This window comes from Rhinopithecus bieti, unplaced genomic scaffold (genome assembly GCF_001698545.2).
Source record: "Rhinopithecus bieti isolate Rb0 unplaced genomic scaffold, ASM169854v2 scaffold_3040, whole genome shotgun sequence".
NCBI lineage: Eukaryota > Metazoa > Chordata > Mammalia > Primates > Cercopithecidae > Rhinopithecus > Rhinopithecus bieti.
In genome coordinates, this window is record NW_016804657.1 from 7,555,662 (window position 1) to 7,576,151 (window position 20,490).

The following is a 20,490-nucleotide window of genomic DNA, read 5'->3' on the forward strand; positions in this document are numbered from 1 at the left end:
TTTTTTTTGAGATGGAGTTTCACTCTCGCCCAGGCTGGAGTGCGGTGGTGCGATCTCAGCTCACTGCAAGCTTGCAAGCTCCGCCTCCTGGGTTCACGCCATTCTCCTGCCTCAGTCTCCAGAGTAGCTGGGACTAAAGACGCCCGCCACCACACCTGGCTGATTTTTTTGTATTTTTAGTAGAGACGGGGTTTCACTGTGTTAGCCAGGATGGTCTCGATCTCCTGACCTCGTGATCCACCCATCTCGGCCTCCCAAAGTGCTAGGATTACAGGCGTGAGCCATCGCGCCCGGCCTGCAGCATGTATTTTTATGTCCTAATGTCAAACTAGATCAGTGAATTTTCACAAATCCATTATAGAGTAGTGGGAAGAAAGCACCGTTGATATAAGGTGAACAGTGCTTTGAGGGTATCTTTCTCCCCTGGACTTTGGTGTCATCCATCTCAAATCATTATTAAACGTTAATTCCCAACTCTCTCCTACTTTCTCTTCTGGCCAGATCATATCAAGCATTATATTATCCCAGCCAGAGATTTTTCTTTCTGACTCACTGGATGGTAAGAGGGAGGCTGTGGTAGCTATAGAGAGCAGGTGGTAAATGATCAGAGGTAAAAGATAGGGAAACCAAGTGGGTAAAATTTACCTCCAAAATTGTGTGTGTGTGTGTGTGTGTGTGTGTTAAGGACACGAGTTAATGAGTTCTGCTGTTTGTCCTTCCATTTGTAGACATTTTTATTGAAAGATCAACTCTGTCCCTCTCATTGTCACTCTATAGTGGGACCATTTATTGATTTCTTTGTTATGTCTCTGCAGCCTCTCTACGTATGACATTGTGATCACTACCTATAGCCTCGTGGCCAAGGAGATTCCCACAAACAAGCAAGAGGCAGAGATCCCAGGTGCAAACCTCAGTGTGGAGGTGAGGCTGGGGGGGCGGCCAGGGAAGTGGAGTTGGAGCCACAGATGGTTTAATGGGAGTGTTTCACAGCCTCTGTGATAGCAAGAGGACCTCCCTGGAGGTCAGGAATGGTGTAAATGATCTGCATGTGGAAAGGAATTGTTTTTTCCTCTATCCCATCACCCTTATTCCAGACAACCACCTCAGTGATAAAGGTCAGCATATGCCACAGGATTCACCTGCCTTTTAGAACGAAAGATGACTACATTATATTTGTGGGGGTAATCACCTGAATATAGAAAAGCCTCACTTGTTGCTATTTTTATTTTAGAGTATTTGATATTTTTAATATTGATTGTGCAGACTAGCATTTTACCACTAGTATTTTGATTTTAAGCCATCATTCCCTGCCTCCCTTTACTTCCCAGAAAAAAAGGGTTGCAAATAATAGGGCTATAATGGGCCAGGGGCTAAGTGACAATTGTGAAGACCTGAGGGTCTTCTAGGGGGTCCAGGGCAGCCTCAGTTATGTGATGTAGAGGCTTTATCGTGGAATTATACTCTGGAAATACAGTGTCATCCTAAGAACTCATCTTTCCGTATGTTATCCTTTTAGCCCAACAGGATATGCACAGGTTTCTTTATTTGGAGAGATCTCTAGAGAGAACATTTCTCTGGCTTATAACCAACTCTGACTTACAGATGATGAAATTTTCAGATTCCTCACTGATTTTCCATTGCTTTTGGAATAACCCCTAAATTTCTTTTCATGATGTAGTTAGGCTTTATTTATTTATTTATTTGAGGCAGAGTCTCACTCTGTTGCCCAGGCTGGAGTGTAATGGTGTGATCGTGGCTCACTGCAACCTCCGCCTCCCGGGTTCAAGCGATTCTCCTGCTTCAGCTTCCCAAGTAGCTGGGATTACAGGTGCCCGCCACCACACTCAGCTAATTTTTTGCATTTTTAGTAGAGATGGGGTTTTGCCATGTTGGCCAGGCTGGTGTCTAATTCCTGACCTCAAGTGATCCACCCGCCTCGGCCTCCCAAAGTGCTGGGATTATAGGCATGAGCCACTGCGCCCGGCCGTATTAGTCTCTTTATGATCTTGCCCTACCTGTATGTGGCTCATCTCTCTGACATCCTGCCCCTCTCCGGGACACCTCGTGCTCAGTCATACCGATCCCGCCATGCTCTGTCACAGTGTTGTGTCTGTTCTCCCTCCGAATGAAATGCTTTGCCTCCACTGCTTCTCCCAGGTTAATTTTTTTAAACCTGCTTCAAGAATCTTTTCTGGATCACACCCTTCCCACCTTCCCCCAATTTGGTTGAATGCCTCTGCCAGCTCCTTGTGCTTACATAAGTTGTAGCACTTTGTTTCTTCAGCAGACGTTGAGTATCTTCTATGGGTCAGGTGCTGTCTCGTCAAGAGCAGCCAGATTCCCACTTCAGGTGTTGAGTTAGACAGTGGGACTTACTGTATCTACATCATATTGTAATTATCTTTACACTTGTTTTTCTCCCCTGCTAGATTTTGAGCTCTTGAGGGTAGGAACTGTTTTTTATACCTGGCTTAGCATCTCACATCTAAAAGTAGACTTTTGGAAAAATTTTTAGTAAATTTAGTAAATTTTTTTTTTTTTTTTTTTGAGACGGAGTCTCGCTCTGTCTCCTGGGCTGGAGTGCAGTGGCTGGAGCTCAGCTCACTCCGCCTCCAGAGTTCACGCCATTCTCCTGCCACTCAGCCTCCCGAGTAGCTGGGGATACCAGGCGGCCCGCCACCTCGGGCCCGGCTAGATTTTTGTATTTTTTTTAGTAGAGACGGGTTTCACCGTGGTTAGCCAGGATGTTCGATCTCCTTGACCTCATGATACACCCGTCTCGGGCCTCCAAAGTGCATGGGATTTACAGGCTTGAGCCACCGCGCCCAGCTTAGTAAATATTTTATTGAGTGAGCGAATTTGCAGGTTCAATGCCTGGTATAGTCCTGGTCTACAGCCATTGCTTAAGTGTGGATTTAAAGAATAAAAGAAAACTCAAATTTGAAAACATTTTACTCTTAGGCATCTTATGTTCAAAGACTGAGACTCTCAAATGACTTATTTATTTGAACCAGTTGAGAGGTTTTACTCTTGGGTTTCTTAATTCTTCTTTCAGTGTACCTGCTCTAAGCAAATTTAAAGGTAAAGGTGGGTCCTCCATACTTGGCTGCTAGTTCCCCTTGTTTCCTTGAGGACATGTACATTTTCCCATACTGTGGCTGGATTTCACTTGTGATTCTTCCAGGGCACCTCAACACCTTTGCTTCGAATAGCCTGGGCTCGAATCATATTGGATGAAGCTCACAATGTTAAGAATCCCCGAGTGCAGACATCCATAGCTGTGTGTAAGCTACAAGCCTGTGCCCGTTGGGCTGTCACTGGAACCCCCATTCAAAACAACTTATTGGATATGTATTCACTGCTGAAGTGAGTAACTTCTTGTGATTGTGTAAATATGACCCCTGTCTGTGTCCCTTCATCATTATTTCATGTCTCGTAATAAAGCCTTAGTATGTGCCAGATTATCTGGTTTAGGAAATGGCAAGCCTGTCAACCTTTAAAGGGTAAAAGAATAAATATTTATGAGAAAATAGCTGTTGATTGGTTGATATAGGACTTTGATTACATTCAGCCCTTATAAATACGCAAACATATAGGACAGCTTGAATTAACTTATTCTTGAGTCTAGTGAATGTTTTCAGCTACTTCTGCTTTAAAACATACAGTCTAGGGCCAGCACTACAATGTATTTGAAGCAAACAGAAAAGAATGCTGATTTTAAAATATTTCCTTTTGGCTGAGTGCAGCGGGTCATACCTGTAATCTCCACACTTCGGAAGGCTGATGTGGGAGGACGGCTTGAAGCCAGGAGTTCACGATTAGCCAGGGCAGTAAAATGAGACCCCACCTCTACAAAAAAAATAAAAAAATTAGCCAGGTACAGGGGTGTGCACCTATGGTCCCAGCTGCTCGAGAGGCTGAGGCAGGAGGATCGCTTGAGCCCAGGAGTTCAAGGCTGCAGTGAGCTAGGATTATGCCACTGCACTCCAGCCTGGGTGGCAGAGTGAGACCTCAGTCTCTAAAGAAAAAAATTAAAAATAAATAAAATACTTATTTTTATTCGAGTCAGCCATAATAGGATGTGAAATTTCTTTCTTAGCCCCTGTAGCTTGAGGAGCAAATTCTAGCTGTTGGTTATATGTCTTGTGACAACGTAGGTGTTGTTAATAGGAAAACTCACATTTTTATAATGTGGTTTTGTTATTGACTTACATCCTTTTGATGTGTCCAGCAGAGGTTTGCTATGAAATTCACTTTTTAAAGTGATTGGATGACAGATGTAACAGAAAATCTGATTTGTGTTTCATCTTATATCTTACTTTGAACCTTTATTCCATTCTCCCTGACTTCTCTTTCCCTATTCTGTGCCCTTCTTCCTCAACAAAAAAGGTTTCTCCGTTGCTCTCCATTTGACGAGTTCAATCTGTGGAGGAGTCAGGTTGACAATGGCTCAAAGAAAGGAGGAGAACGGTTGAGTATTTTAACCAAGAGCCTTTTGCTGAGGAGAACAAAAGACCAGCTGGACTCTACTGGCAGACCTTTGGTAATCAAGTTTGTACCTGTCCCTGGGGGAGGCCGGGGAAGGAGCATGACTGTGTCCTTGTCTTGAGTTGAATAGCCATCTGCTTTGCTTCAGGAGCCTCTGAGTCTCCCATCCTCCTGTGCGGAAGCCCCAGGGTTGCAGTTCCTTGTCTCGTGTCACAGCAATCCAGTCATACTGTATGTTGGAGCAGTCCTGTGTTTAAGAAAGGGTGGAAGCTGCATTCCAGGAGTTGACTAGATCTGCAGTGTCAGTATGGGGAATTTGTTCTGTAATAGGTAATTTGTATAGCTTCATGCTAGCTTTTTTTTCATTTGTTCTTCCAGGTGACACTGCCCCAGCGTAAATTTCAGTTGCACCATTTAAAGCTTTCTGAAGATGAAGAGACTGTTTACAATGTGTTTTTTGCAAGATCAAGGTATGTGTATTAAAGAAGCACCTTCTCACACACATTGTTTTATTCCTGTCTTTTCTTGGGAGTGAGTTGAAGATCAAATTTCCACAAACTTTATTTGTGGCATTATTGATTAGTTGGATGTCTGTATTCCTTTTTTTTTTTTACTCCATTTTTCTGCTTCTCCCCTCCCCAGCTTACCTCTGTCTCATACACACATGGAAGGCAACATTTTGAATCTACTCTTCATTGACTTCTTTGCATAGACATCATAGGGTGTGGTCACCATATACTCAATCTGTCTGGTCCTCATGGGGCTGCACTGAATGATGATGTCTCTTCGACATTTGACCTGTCATCCAGCATCTCACTGGAACTTTAAAGAGACTACTTTAATCCTTTGTGTCATCTGTTCTTTGCACTGTCTCTTGAACTCTTATCCTTCCCTGAATTCCAGATTTACTGTCTCCTATTTGGTACCTCTCATTTACATTTCTAATGTAAATATATTTTTCCTTTTTTACACCTTATATATATATATATACTATATATATATATATCATTTTTTTTTTTTTTTTTTTTTTTTTTTTTTTTGACTGACATGATGTCTTGGGCTCTGTCATCGGCAGGCTGGAGTGGCAGTGGCCGGATCTCAAGCTTACTGCAAGCTGCCGCCTGCCCGGGTTCTACGCCGTTCTCCTGGCTCAGCCTCCCTAGTAGCTGGGACTACAGGCACCCGCCACCTCGCCCGGCTAGTTTTTTTTTTGTATTTTTTAGTAGAGACAGGGTTTCACTGTTTTAGCCAGGGTGGTCTCGATCTCCTGACCTTGTGATCCGCCAGTCTCGGCCTCCCAAAGTGCTGGGATTACAGGCTTGAGCTACTGCGCCCAGCTTACACCTTATATTTATTAGCTTATTTTTTTAAAAAGATTAGTTTTTTAAAGTAACTCTTTTGCATTACCTTTGGCCATTACTTCTTATGAGCTTGGCATCATTTAACAAGTCCACTTACATAATTTGTCAAGATCCCACTGCAGGCACAGTTAAGCAGGTCTTAGTGACCATTATACCTGCTTTTTTTTTTTTTTTTCTTTTTAATCTGAGGCAGGTCAGCTCTGCAGTCCTATCTAAAAAGGCATGAAAGTAGAGGCAACCAATCTGGAAGAAGCCCTAATAATCCATTCAATAGAGGTAAGCTGTAGAACTCTCATAAATACATATGACTGATGATAATGGGGATTTGGATTCAGTAAAACACAGATATGTGAGGTTATGAATTCTTGGTATCAGAGATTTGACCTCATCGAAGACCCTCAAACCAGAGTAAAATCTACTGATCTGCGAACATGAGATCTGGTGTTTATTTAACTTCTTTTTAATTGTTTCCTAAATCTGCTTTATTAAAAGGCAGGTAGATCTATAAGGAAAACCGATATTTCGTTTGGCCTAATTGGCATGGAAGTGAGTGATAACTATATTATTGAGTCTGAGATCAAACACGGTTAAAGTAGCCCCATGTAGTTCCCAGCTCTCTCTGTATTTCTCTTTTAAATCCTGTACCATCCTGTGGCTTGTCTTCCCTCTTGGAAGTGGCACTGGAGTTTGGGTCCGAGGAGCCTAGACACCCTGAGGCAGCAGACTCACCAAGATCCAGCACCGTCCACATACTGTCCCAGTTGCTGAGACTCCGCCAGTGTTGCTGTCATCTTTCTTTACTGAAGTCGGTAAGAAAAGCCCTCAGCCTGCTGTCATATAATGCTCCAGAGGGGCCATCGAGAAGTCAGTTTCACTCTCCTCCAACTGGAATCCAGTCTGCTTGATCAAAGGAAATGCTGTGTTGGTTTTTCTATTTTTGTTTTTTTGGTGGGTTGGAGAAAAGGGGCTTATTTATTTTGCTTTATTTCATATTAATCTTGACAATTCCTATGACATCAAGAATAGTGATCTTGATGTCATAGGAATAAAACAAAATAAAACATCTATTGTTTATTTTGTTTTAGATTAACTGTTTAAGAAAGGAAAATGACATTTTGTTTAAAAAGAAGCCTTTCGTGAATGCTCTGGTACTTCAGAATGTTATAAAGCTAATTTAGTTCTTGGAGTTTTCTGCTTTCAGGCAGTATTGGAGTTTTGGGTTCCAGTTATAAAAACTCAGATAGTTATACAAACTGAAAAGTTGCCTCTACATTGGATAGAGGCACATCCAAAATTAAGAGGAGTATTTTATTCATTTCAGGAGCTGTAATAATGTATTCTGATTATCAGTATCTCAACTAACTATATTCTAGCTTGGAAAAACAGAATGATTATGTCATCTGCCTGGCAAGTCTTTAAAAAGTTCCATCATTGGGTTTATCTTTAATCTGGTGAAAAAACTTGCAAGATCACACTTTAATCAAGGTGTCTTGAGGAGTTACTGATGACAAATTGCAAGACATTTTGTCTATGAAGCGTTAAACTATCAGAACATCATCAACAAGTAACAAGGTTTGCTGCCTTGACTTCCAACCTCTCCTGTCCTTATTTATTTGTTCAGGCCCTGGATCCAATGGAACTGAAGGGTGAAGGTCTCATCCTTTCCCTGGAAGAACAGCTCAGTGCTCTGACCTTGTCAGAACTCCATGACTCAGAGCCGTCTTCCACTGTTTCCCTTAACGGCACCTTCTTCAAGATGGAACTTTTTGAAGACACGCGAGAGAGCACCAAGGTACTTTTTGTCTCCTCTATAGTAGTAGAGAGACGTCGATTCCTCACACATTTTCCTGTGTGACAGCACCTCATTTGTCCAAGTGGGAACAGCCATTTGCCAGCAGAGCTAGAGCCATTAGATTCTAGCTGATCGGATTCTCCCTCCAGTCTTAAAGCTTCATTTATTTCACAGATAACACTAAAGCCTTACTACATAGGGGGCTTTCAGAGAGTAATTTGGGACAGCCCCAGCATTGCACTGAAGCAGGTTTTCTGTTGTGGGTCACTGGGGAGCTTGCCAGGTTTGTGCTAGGGACGGGGCCTATGCAAGTGAGCATTTGTTTAGAGAAAGCTTAAAAGGAAAACAAAGGCTTCACTCTAGAGACTGTGTCATACATGTGAGTGCCAATTGCCCTGACTTTGAAAGACTTCCATATGTGAGTAGTGTTTCCTACATAGCCTTCTATCTTCATTAGTCATTCTGCTCTGTTTTCATCAGAGCTTTTTAAGGCAGAAACATTCTGCTGGAGGAGGGCTGACATATGCCGTAACCTGAGTCCTGCCTATCTGCTGGCTTGAAATGTGCTTCATCATCCTGCCTGTCTTGAAAGTGGGGCTTGTTTCTCTGTCAGCATCTCAAGCTGCCATTCTTGGGCTCAACCTCTCTTCAAAGGCTTTTCTTGAAAAAGTGTATTAATAATAGAAAGGAGGTCACTTCCAGGGGAATGGCATTATTTTTTGAAAGAAATGCTGTATTTTAATTAATATTTTAAAACATTTACCTAGGTCTTTACCACTAATAACTGAGAGAAACATAAGAAGAGCATCCCATGTGGCCAGAACACACATGCTAGTGCCTTCAGAGTGAGCTACTGGGCTAAAACTTATATTCCTAATCATTTGTGTTCCTTGTTTAATTAAATGCAGGCAATATTTATCAACAAGTTTTCTTAACATATGTCCATTAATAGTTCAAACCACATAAGGTTGTTTCAAGTAGGGAAGGAGGCTTCTTACTGGAATTTGACCCTGGCTCATGGGCCATAAATCCAGCCCTCCTACTGCAGCTTTCTCAAAACACCATGGCCAGCTTTTTCATGTGGGAGTCACAGCGCCCTTCCACAGTCTCAAGTTGCCAAGACACCAGGCACATCAGTGTCTCTGTTCTATTGTTAACTAAATAACAGATGTACCTGCTTTTCTTTCTGCTGATTTGAATTGTACAGTTCTGTGACTCACTTCCTGCCTAGGCATGCACCAGAATGTTAAGATTGGAAAGCAGCCCCATGTGGTGACCACTGTAACGACATCCTAGAATGTGGGAGCTCAGAGCACCTCAGAATTTATCTGGCCTAAGTCCTTCTTTTCACTGATAAGGAATCTGAGTCCCAAAGAGGTTCAGCCATACGAGGACAGAGGAAGAACTTCTGTATATTTATCTCCTGATTGATTTCTAGTCCAGTTTTCTTCCTTCTTCAGCATTCTGGGGGTGAATTCTGGGGCCCTTAGAGGCTTTTGAAAGGTTTTTCACATGAGCAGCTGGGAAGAATTAATCCAGCTGCACTCCAAAGTTATGCCCCATGCGTTCTTACTGCCAGCTCCCCTGTGGACTCAAATGCACCCTAAGGGTTCTTGGGGAATATCCAGGGAGCCTGTTCGGAAGCTTTAACAATTGTTCCTCCGTCTGGAGAGGTCCTTTTCAACAACATTTGGTATAGGCCGTAAAGTGGGTAAAACTCTTTCACTTTCTTCTTCAGCCAGCATTAAGAGAGTACCTTCTCTGTTTTGGCCATGTGTGTACTCACAGCCCCTCACACATGGCCGAAACAGAGAAGGTACTTTCCTAATATTTGCCTCCTTGGAGTGTCTCAAGTCCTGGAAGCAAGAGATAATAAGCAACTAATATATAGTATGACAAGGACTGTGATAATAGAAACAAAAGGTGCTATGACAGTACATGGGCAGTAGGCATCTAACCCATACTTTGGGGGTTGGGAGGACCTCCACTGACACAAAAGGGTGTTCTAGGCAGAGGGAACAGAATGGATAAGATAGCCAAAGTGTAATTTATGGGAAGAATTTTGGTGTGATTGCCGTGTCGTTTGAGGAGGGCATAGTGAGAAACGAACCCAGAGAAGCAGAGGCTGGAGCAGCAAGGATCCGACAAGCTGCCTTGAGGAGCTTGGCCTTTATCCTCAGTGGGAAGCTACGGAAGGGCTTTAGCCAGAGGGGTGAAGTGACAAACTCACATTTTAGAAAGAGGTTTCTGGCTACAGAGAGGAGGGTGGAATAGAGACAGATGAGGCCAGAGCACAGACGCCATCTAGGAGACTGCTTCGCATGGCAGGTGAGAGGAGATGGAGAAAAGTGAATTGCTTAAACATACAATGTTGATGTAACCTTTTCCCAGATTTCATCTCTGTTGGCAGAATTGGAGGCAATTCAAAGAAATTCAGCGTCCCAAAAGAGGTAACTGCGTTTTCTCATTATCCAAGTATTGGTCATAATTATGTGAGAAAATTTGATATTGCTGAGAGTTATAAATCAAGGACTGTGAGTCATGCTCAGCAGAAAGCACTGAGGTTATGACACACATTCCCTGTGATTTCTAATTAAAATATTTGTGGTGCAAATTGAAAAGGACATCCCTACAGGATCAGGGTAAGCTAAGCATCTGAAGAAGAGTTTAAAAGTAGAAAAGCATATAAAGAAAAGCAAGGGAGTGAGCAGGCTCCAGCAGTGCTGATAATGTTCTTAAGCTGGGTACTTGGATACAAGGAGTTTCATTTTGTCATTTGCTATACCTGACATATGTGCTATACACCTGCATTTGTATATGTGAAATAATTCAATATAAAAATTTAGAACTCTAATTAAGACAGCGTGGGGGCAGGGAGGAGCCTTAGTAGCCTGTTGTTCTGGCTGGCACAGGAAGGGTTGTCAGTGTCCATTTTGTGCAGGACCACAGATTTCTGGATGAGCACTAGGCCCCAAATAAAAGAAGGCTGAGTCATCACTTTAGCTACCACTTTTTTCTGACTTCATTTAGCACTAAATAAATTGTAGAAATTATCTAGAAATAACTGGAAGCATTATAATCTTCAGACATAACCTAAATGCATGCCTTCTCTCTTAGGCAGCAGAGGCCCTTTCCTTGTCAACATTTGATAGCCAATCTTAAGAATGATGGGGGCATTAAAGCCCTGCAGATGAGTCTGTGTAATCTATGTTAGGGTATTTTTTATTTTATTCTTCTTTCCAGTGTCATTGTCTCTCAGTGGACCAACATGCTGAAAGTTGTAGCATTGCACCTGAAGAAGCATGGACTGACTTATGCCACCATCGATGGCTCTGTCAACCCCAAGCAGAGAATGGACTTGGTAGAGGCATTTAACCACTCCAGAGGCCCTCAGGTACAAGCTGGTCACGTTAGAGCTGCATAATTAACTGTTCTGAGTTATACAAGAGAATTCTTTTTGTTTGTTTCATTTTTGTTTTTGTTTTTTTGAGATGGAGTTTCACTCTTGTTGCCCAGGCTGGACTACAGTAGTGCTATCTCGGCTCACTGCAACCTCTACCTCCCGGGTTCAAGTGATTCTCCTGCCTCAGCCTCTCAAGTAGCTGGGATTACAGGTTCCTGCCACCACGCCTGGCTAATTTTTGTATCTTTAGTAGAGACGAGGTTTCACCATGTTGACTAGGCTGGTCTTGAACTCCTGACCTCAGGTGATCCACCTGGCTTGGCCTCCCAAAGTGCTGGGATTACAGGCATAAGCCACTGTGCCCAGCCATACAAAGAGAATTCTAATATGGCAACTTAAAAATATTTACAGCCTTGATTCCTCCAAGTGTTTAGAATTTATTAGACATGTATTGGGGTATTTTTAAAGAGCACAAATATTCTAAAAAGAATAAAATAGGCCGGGCGCAGTGGCTCAAGCCTGTAATCCCAGCACTTTGGGAGGCTGAGACGGGCGGATCACGAAGTCAGGAGATCAAGACCATCCTGGCTAACACGGTGAAACCCCGTCTCTACTAAAAAATACAAAAAAACTAGCCGGGCGAGGTGGCAGGCGCCTGTAGTCCCAGCTACTCGGGAGGCTGAGGCGGGAGAATGGCGTAAACCCGGGAGGCGGAGCTTGCAGTGAGCTGAGATCCGGCCACTGGACTCCAGCCTGTGCGACAAATTAAGACTCCGTCTCAAAAAAAAAAAAAGAATAAAATAGGAGGACTAAAAGGAGATTAAGAGCAGAGCTGGTTAGGATGAGGGGAATCATTGTAGAGGAGGCAAGCTTTGAAGGATAGGTGGGGTTTTGGGATGAGGAAATATGGAAGGAAATGAAAGAACACAGGCATCTAATTATAGATAATAAGGATTTGGAAAGCATTAGTAGAATGATAGGCAGGAGAATTATTGTAGCAATGGAGGGGTAGGGACTGATGAAATAAACATAATCTGGTTAATTGAAAGTTTATTGAGCTGACCATCCCCAGGGTTCTAAATTACAGTATTTATATATTTTGGCAGGCATTCAGTTAATTTTTTGAGGTTGACTCACACACAAAATGTGATGTGAGAAATTTTCTCAAAAGTGAGACATGGGAGATAGCATAATAATGTTTAAAAAAAATTATAACAGCAGAAGGAAATTTGATAGAAACACAGGGCTTATCTGTATTGATCGTGGACTTAAACCTGAGACCAAGATGTGTTACGAGACCAAGTCTGTTTAAAGTTAATGTTGTGTTTCCTTTTGAAGGTAATGCTAATCTCTCTCTTGGCCGGAGGTGTTGGTCTAAACCTGACTGGAGGAAACCATCTCTTTCTTTTGGACATGCACTGGTAATGATTCCGGATTTGTCCTGAGTTGTCACAGCACAGCAAGGAGGCCAGTGGGCTACAGGGGCAGCAGGAACTGACTTCCTATGTTGATTGCTGTGTTCGTATTGCGGAGATGCCTTGCTTTGTATCTGTCTAGAGATACAGATCTAAGCAGGGTGGAGGGCTAGTTGACTCCCCTGAATTCCTGAGCTAGCAAGCCTTCAAATGACTACTCAAAATAGTTCATTCATGTTATTGTTAATCTAACATCTGTTTCCATGGAAACTAGGAGCATAGCTTTTCCTCATGCTAATAGTTAACGTTGCTCATTTTTACCTCTTCTCCAGAATACTGTATTCCAGACACACTTGTTGGGGTCCAAGGAAATTTCAACCTTCGAAAAGAGGAAGAAGCATTACTCCAAAAAGAAAAGGAATAGGGATTTTCTAATTATGTTAGAAATATACTTAATACTTCCCCTTGGAGCTTTCGTGGCCACAAAATGAATGAGTTAGTGTGTTGCTAACAGAAAATCTCATCATTAGTACCAGTTTCTGGTTTTCCGGTTATGCCAATCAAGGATTGCTGCACCAGGCACTGTTGCTGGGCATTGTCATTGGTCTAGTTCTCCAGACAGCCCAGATTGGTACAAATAGGTCAACCTGTTATCTTCCGGGAGAATGGGTTTAGTTCTTACTTGGGACTCCTCTATACACATGAGTGAGGAAAGCATACTAGGAATCATGCTTTTTTTTTTTTTTTTTTTTTTCTGAGATAGAGAAATGTTATCCAAGATTTTAAAGAGGTAAGCTGAGAAACTAATTTGGAGTTACAATGGGAATCAATAAAGAAGGAAACAAATGAAGTCTCCTTCGTTGAATCACAGAATATTAAAGTTGAAAAAGGTAGCTATTCAAGATCATTAGCTGGCCCTTCAGTTTCCAAGTAGCAATCTGAAGCCTGGAGGGCTGAGGTTAAAGAACTTGCCCAAGGACATCTAGCTACCTAGAGACCAGACCTGAGTTTTGGTTTCATCTCTTACTTAGAGTTATCAACTGATGATAGCGATAAGAGCTATTATTAACACTCTGACCTTAGTTTCTCACTAGAAACTAGCCAAGAAGGTATCTGGCACCAGCTTGTCTTAGGCCAGTATAACCTAGGACAGGGGTCGACAGATTTTTTTTTCTTTGAGGCTTTTCAGGCCACATAGGTCTCTGTCACATGATGTGTGTGTTTTGTTTTGCTTTGCTTTCTTTTCTTAAATCCGTTTAAAATGTAACAATCATTTTTAGCTACAAAAACAAGCTATGGACTAGATTTGGCCCATGGTCCATAGTTTGCCACTTCTGATCTAGTATGTTGGTTCCTTTGAGCTTTACCTGTCTTCTAACAGGAATCCGTCACTTGAGGATCAAGCTTGTGACCGAATTTACCGAGTAGGGCAGCAGAAAGATGTTGTCATACACAGGTAAGTAATGGTCCCCAGGACCCAGGACCCTTCTCAACTTGTACTTTGTGAAAGTCTTTCTTTGTTAGGTAGTGTCTTAATAGAATTTAAAGTATTTGGTGATTACTTTACTAATGGCATACCCTCAGGCAAACCACAGTCAGGAAAAAAACGAGCAATTTGGGGTAAGCTTGAAGTTGGTCACTGCAAAAGAAGAGCAAGTCTGTGTATATGGTGAGGGCAGTCCATGAAAGGACGCTCCTCTCTTTCATTTTTCTTTTTAACTTTTATTTTGACATAATTTCAGACACATGGAAAAGGTACAAGAATAGTACCAAAAAGTTCCCATATATTATGTGTGCATGTGGGTAGAAACATTTTTCTGGACCACTTGAGAACAAGTTGTAGACCTGATGGCTCCTTTGTCCCTAAGTACTTAAGTGTACATTTCTTAAAATTAAGGGAATTCTCTTACATAACCCCAATAAAATGATCAAAATCAGGTTATTAAAGTTAACAAAACACTATTATCTGATCTACAGATCTTTTTAATCTCACTTGTCCCCGTGATGTCCTTCACAGCAAAAAAGAATCCCAGATTCTGGTAGCATGCAGTTGTCATAAGTTTGTCTCCTTTGATCTGGAACGGTACCCCAGTCTTTGTGTTTTATGACATTGACATTTTGATGAGCATGAGCCAGTTATTTTGCAAAATGTCCTTTATTTTGGACCCCTTGTCTTTAAAACAACAAAACCTGCCTTAATGCTGCCAATCCCCTCTCACAATGGCCCTGTTTTTTGCCTTCCTTTTCATGACCAGGTTTCCTGAAGAATTAGGAATCACTGCCTATTTTTACTTGATTACTTCCCGTTCATTCCTCAACCTTTGCAAACTGGTTTTTACTCCTGTTGCTGCACTGAAATTGCTCTTGTTAAGGGGCACCAATGACTTCCAGACTTTGCCAAATATAGTGATTATGACAGTCTTCCTATGTTCTCTTCTCTGCTCATTCTGTACATTCCTTCCTTTACAAATTCCATGCACTCCAGTAAGTCCAAAATCTGTATCTTTAGTTCCAAAGTCTCCTAAACTTCAGATCCGACTATTGCAGTCCCTGCTAAATATCTGAATCCAAGTGTCCACATACTCATCTATTATTCCTTCTTTTATTCATTGTTCATTTGAGCATTCAGCCCATAAAACATACCTTTTGAGCACCCACTATGTAGCAAGTATAACAACATGTTTCAGGTATTCAAATGTTACAAATCGAAATTGATTTTCTCTTCCTATTACCTCAAATCTGCTATTCTTCTGTAGTAATTGTCTTTGTGAATAGTATCACTCTTTATCTAATTATATCTAGCCAGAAACTAGACTCCCACCTTTCTCGCTTTTCCATGTACCAAGTCCTTTAGTTGTATTTTCTAAATGTTTCTGATAACCATTTCTTCCTTCCCATGCCCACTGCCAGGTCCCCCCTTCCCACTCCACTGAATTCTGTCCTCTGCATCACCACCAAAGGGCTCTTCCTAACTAATCAGTCTGATTGTGTCATCCACTTCTCATATTCTTCGGTAGCTCTCACCTCCTATAGGATCAAATCAAAATATCTTAGCATGACATACACCGCCACCCGTGATCTGGCCCTGCCAGCCTCTTGAGCCTTTGCCATTGTGGACAACATGGTGAATGTGAACTTCCTCCAATACACCATGCTCTGAAACTCAGCCATGGTTTTGCACATGTTCCCATTCCCTGGGGTGCCCTCCTCACTGCTCTCTCTGGCAAACCCTTGCCCATCATACAAGTCTTATATTAAGAGTTAACTCTTTAATGGAGCCTTGCCTTACTACTCTGGATACATTTCCTTTTCTTCCTTTTGCACACGGCACATACTTCCATTATAGCACTTACCAGGTCATATTATTATTGTTGTTTATTTTCATGTTTGTCTCGCTTGTGTCCTGCTTCAGAGAAAGACTGTATTCATCTCTCCATCCCCACACCTAGCATAGTGTAGTGAGTGCTTAATCAATACTTTTGAATGAGTGAATGAATGAATGACAACAGGGCCATTTACTTGGCTTGAAAACCCTGTTTTTAGTGTGAATTCACTAAAAAATAGATACTCTACTTAAACTAGCAGAAATTTGATAGCCTTTGAGGCCTTATGGACTTACCAAGGTAGAACTTTTCAGGTGAAAGCTGGATCTCTATACTTTTTTGGATTGGGATATCTTTTGCTTATTCTGAGTTTTTTCAATTACCTTAGCTTCAGAAAGTATTAGAATGTCAATGTGAGTCACATCCTTTCAAAGGGACATATATCTAGTCAAGGTTGTTTGGATCCCTCAAACAGGGTTCTTAACTGGACCTAAGAAGACTTAAAGGAAGAAATCTCATTAAAACTGAAGCATAATAAAAGTTTGAATGTATTATTAGATGTGCTGCTTTGGGTTTTGATAGTTTGCTTATTTTTTTTGTTTTGTTTTGTTTTTTAGATTTGTTTGTGAGGGAACAGTAGAAGAAAAGATCTTACAGCTCCAAGAAAAAAAGAAAGATTTGGCCAAACAAGTTCTATCAGGGTCTGGAGAATCTGTCACCAAGCTCACCTTGGCTGACCTCAGAGTCCTTTTTGGCATCTAACCTCCCGTGGATAAGGGCTCAGAATAGCACCATTGCTGGTTTGTATTAGGATCTGGGAATAACAACCTAATCATGAGCCTTGAACTCTGTTCTTTGCATTTCAATTTCACCATCAAGCCTTTCACCTTCCTCAAAGTGAGGCATAATCTTATCCCCAGAATTGAGGAGGGGTTATGTTAGCCAATTAGTTAACCAATTATGTTAATACGTCAATTTATTTAATGAGTGGTATGGAAACCATTTGTTTTTTTAGATAAAAGAAAATATTTTAGAGTTGGATGATTTTGGAAAACAACTCTGGCAGAATTGTACATAAGCTTCAATAAAGTTCAAAAAGCGGGCCAGGTGTGGTGGCTCATGCCTGCAATCCCAACACTTTGGGAGGCTGAGGCAGGAGGATGGCTTGAAGCCAGTAGTTCAAGACCAGCCTGGGCAACACAGTAAGACCCCATCTCTATGAAGAATAAATAAATGAGCTAGGTGTGGTAGAGCACACCTGTAGTCCTAGCTACTTGGGAGGCTGAGGCAGGAGGATTTCTTGAGCCCGGGAGGTTGAGGCTGCAGTGAGCTGTGATTGTACCACTGTATCCCAGCCTGGGTAATATAGTGAGACCCTGTCTCAAAAAAAAGAAAAAAAGCTCAAAAAGTTCTGTGTTGCCTATCTCTTCTTAGCTGATGATGGGAGAACCACTGTTACTACCTTCTGTAACACAGGCTCCATCCTATCTCTTCATCTCTTCTTGCCAATGATGTTGCTCCTGTAACCATCTTTTTGTGGGTGGAGCAGAGTCGATCCCTGCAGCCACCCTGCAACCAGCCATCTCGGCAGTTCTCTCAGTGCAGGCAGTTCTTCCTCTCAGACTGAAGGTCAAGGAGATGCTTTGTACATGAACAGATGTTGAGTATCTGTATCATTGTATTGTTTAGTGTCAGTGTATCATTTTTAGTGTTTGCATCACTGTATCATTTAGTGTTGTATATCACTTAGTCATTTAATATTGGTTATCACCATATCGTTTAGTATTTGTATCATTTGGTTCATTGTATCATTTAGTATTTCTGTTATATCATTTCTATTATATGTAGTATTTGTATAATATTTGTGTCATTTTTAACAGTATTTGTATTTTTACAAATTTACAGTATTTGTAGCATTTAGTATCATTGTTTCATTTAGTATTTGGTACAATCTAATAAATTGTATGTGTTCATCAAACCCATTTCCTTTTCCTCCCGGGCACCCAGAGAGACTGTATTTCCATCTTGGCCGCAGTTTGACGGGGTCCGCATCAATGGACTGTGGAGAGAAGTGATGTAAGTCACTTCTAGGCTGCCCTCTACCACTTTTCAAAAGATCATTCATGCTGTTTCTTCTCTCCTCAGCCTATGGGATGCAAAGGAACTGATGGAAGATTACAAGGCCCTAGGGAAGGTGAAGCCACTAGCTCAGCAGTTCTTAGCCTAGTTTTTGGCCATCAGCCCTTCTATTAGACTAGTAAAGCCTCAGTCCCGGGATGGCTTCCCCATGTGCACTTCCCCCCTCGCACCAGCTCACCTACACTGGACTATGACATGATCAAGGAATCTTTTTTTTTAAGCTACTGAGATTTTTGTGTTGTTTATATAGCAGTTTGTATCCTAATACAAACACTTGAGATTTTATACTTCAGGAAACTATTCAGATTTCCTTCTTCTCATTAGCAATTATTCCAAAAACACTTACTCTGCTAATTTCTACTAGAAAGAATCACAGTTCTTCTTACATAGAAACATTTCTCTCCCTTGAGTTGGGAAACAAGAGCCTATGTTAACCCAGTCACAGTGTGGACTGAGGCATTCGGAGCCTGTTCAAGCAGAGGTTTTATATAAGGACAAGATCTAAAGGCTTACAAAGGTAAAGACAATGGCCTGGTTGGAAGAATTCTAGTCTAGAAATGAGACTTGACTCTAGTGCTAGGTTCATCTTAGCTGGGTGTGTTAACATTGAAAAAAATTGGCCGAATGCAGTGGCTCATGCCTGTCATTCCAGCACTTTGGGAGGCCGAGGCAGGCGGATCATGAGGTCAAGATATCAAGACCATCCTAGCCAACATGGTGAAACCCTGTCTCTACTAAAAATACAAAAATTAGCCGGGCGTGGTGGCACATGCCTGTAGTTCTAGCTACTGGGAAGGATGAGGCAGGAGAATCGCTTGAACCTGGGAGGCGGAGGTTGCAGTGAGCTGAGATCGCGCCACTGTGTTCCAGCCTGGCGACAGAGTGAGACTCCATCTCAAAATCAATCAATCAGTCAATCAATCAATCAATCAATCAATCCTCACTTTCTCTACATTGTGATTTCCTCATTTGTAAGGCGGGCAGTTTTCAGAACTTAGCAGCAACAAGGTTTCTGATAAGAAGCAAAGGAAGTAATATTGCCTTTTTGAAGTTTTGCTGTAAGATCGACACACCAAGGTAAAGATTCAGTCACTTGAGAAGCAGTGGCTTCCAGGCCAGTAAGAATGTACAAACCTGGCTCTGCCATTTGCTGATTGAAATTAGGCAAGTTGCAGATTCCTTGGACATCTCAATCCTTTCATCTGTAAAATGTGTGGATTATCATGTATCTCATGCTCCACTGGGAATATCATAGCAAATATATATACTGTAACATGTTGGAACAGATAGATCAGTAATGTCAACTAGAAGGTGTTGAATGAACATTGTCAGTCTCCAGTCAAGCACTGTTTAGGGGAGAGGAATTCTTTTAGGTTCAAGCATTCTGGCTGTTAGTTTGGAGAGGGATGCAGGGATTGTAATCTATAATCTTCAGATATTGAGGCCATTGACAAGTAGTCTACTGCAAGGTGGATGCCTCCTGGTATTTTAAAACAGCTTCTCTAATTTCCCTTGTTATTGTACACAAGCAAAACAACCTAGTTATGTCTTGGGTAGGTGTTCTCATGAGAACATAGCCGTAAGATGCTATTGATTTGATGTGGATGCAGAAAAAAATGGAACTACTGCCTTAATGGGATGGAATATACCAAACATGCATTCTTAAATCCTAGGGCTGGGATGGAAATGTCTCATGAGTTAACAGAAGTGGCATTCTGGTATTAATATATCCTATCTCAGGCTCATATTCATTTTAGTGTAAATCAGTTTCTTAAAGTCTAGGTATGACAGGGTGGGTCATTGTACCTTCTAGCGATGGACAGCATTCCACAACGTAGCGGTCTAACTGAAGTGCCGCACTGAGTCCTGCCTGTGTCAACCAGCCTTCCTTCATGTCATACTACTGCTGCTGGATTTGCTTTTTACATCTGCCTGTTGCACCTGATTTGGTCATGGATGATATAAGGTAATAAATGCTTTGAAAACCGTGAAGGGCCACACAAGTGCTAGTGTTATTGCTGTGGGACAAGGTCTGGGAATATGAGAACTAGCAGCAGCACGGGTGCAGCTGAGAGCCAGATGGTGAACGTCTGTCACCAAAGTGCAACATTCCTGAGCACCAGATTTATAAGGTATTTCTTACTAGACAGAACTGACTTCATGGAAGGTTTGTAGTTTGACTTTGCCTTAGCCATGTTGATCAAATAGGAGTATTGTGCATGCCACAGCTGGGCAGAGTCCTGGGCCCTTCAACAACCTCATCAGTGACTCCCATTGCAGGCCCACTGCAGTGTCTCACAGCTGTAATCCCAGCATTTGGGAGGCCAAGGCAGACAGATCACTTGAGGCCAGGAGTTTGAGACCAGCCTGGCCAACATGGCAAAACCATCTCTACTAAAAATACAAAAGTTAGCCAGGCGTGATGTTGGGCATCTGTAATCGCAGCTACTTGGGAGGCTGAGGCAGGAGAATCACTTGCACCCAGGAGGTGGAGGTTGCAGTGAGCTGAGATCACACCACTGCACTCCAGCCTGGGCCACAGAGGGAGGCTCTGTCTCAAAAAAAAAAA

General features: G+C 42.0%; 1 protein-coding gene across 2 annotated transcripts in view; it reads left to right on the plus strand.

Annotated features, from left to right (window-relative positions):
* TTF2 (transcription termination factor 2) overlaps positions 1-17,754 on the plus strand; it is a 45,431-nt gene extending 27,677 nt beyond the window's left edge. Inside the window, exons 12-24 of one of the 2 annotated variants that reach the window (XM_017869815.1) lie at positions 816-921; positions 3,185-3,366; positions 4,390-4,543; positions 4,867-4,958; positions 6,043-6,125; positions 6,525-6,658; positions 7,471-7,641; positions 10,033-10,091; positions 10,885-11,035; positions 12,383-12,465; positions 13,841-13,915; positions 16,400-16,582; positions 17,217-17,754. In XM_017869815.1, coding sequence (XP_017725304.1) covers positions 816-921; positions 3,185-3,366; positions 4,390-4,543; positions 4,867-4,958; positions 6,043-6,125; positions 6,525-6,658; positions 7,471-7,641; positions 10,033-10,091; positions 10,885-11,035; positions 12,383-12,465; positions 13,841-13,915; positions 16,400-16,544 — 1,435 coding nt within the window. In that variant the 3' untranslated portion in view covers positions 16,545-16,582; positions 17,217-17,754. Of the gene's footprint in view, positions 1-815; positions 922-3,184; positions 3,367-4,389; positions 4,544-4,866; positions 4,959-6,042; positions 6,126-6,524; positions 6,659-7,470; positions 7,642-10,032; positions 10,092-10,884; positions 11,036-12,382; positions 12,466-13,840; positions 13,916-16,399; positions 16,629-17,216 lie in introns of those variants that run through there. The other variant, XM_017869814.1, reaches the window with a different exon arrangement.
* The last annotated feature ends 2,736 nt before the right edge of the window (positions 17,755-20,490 follow it).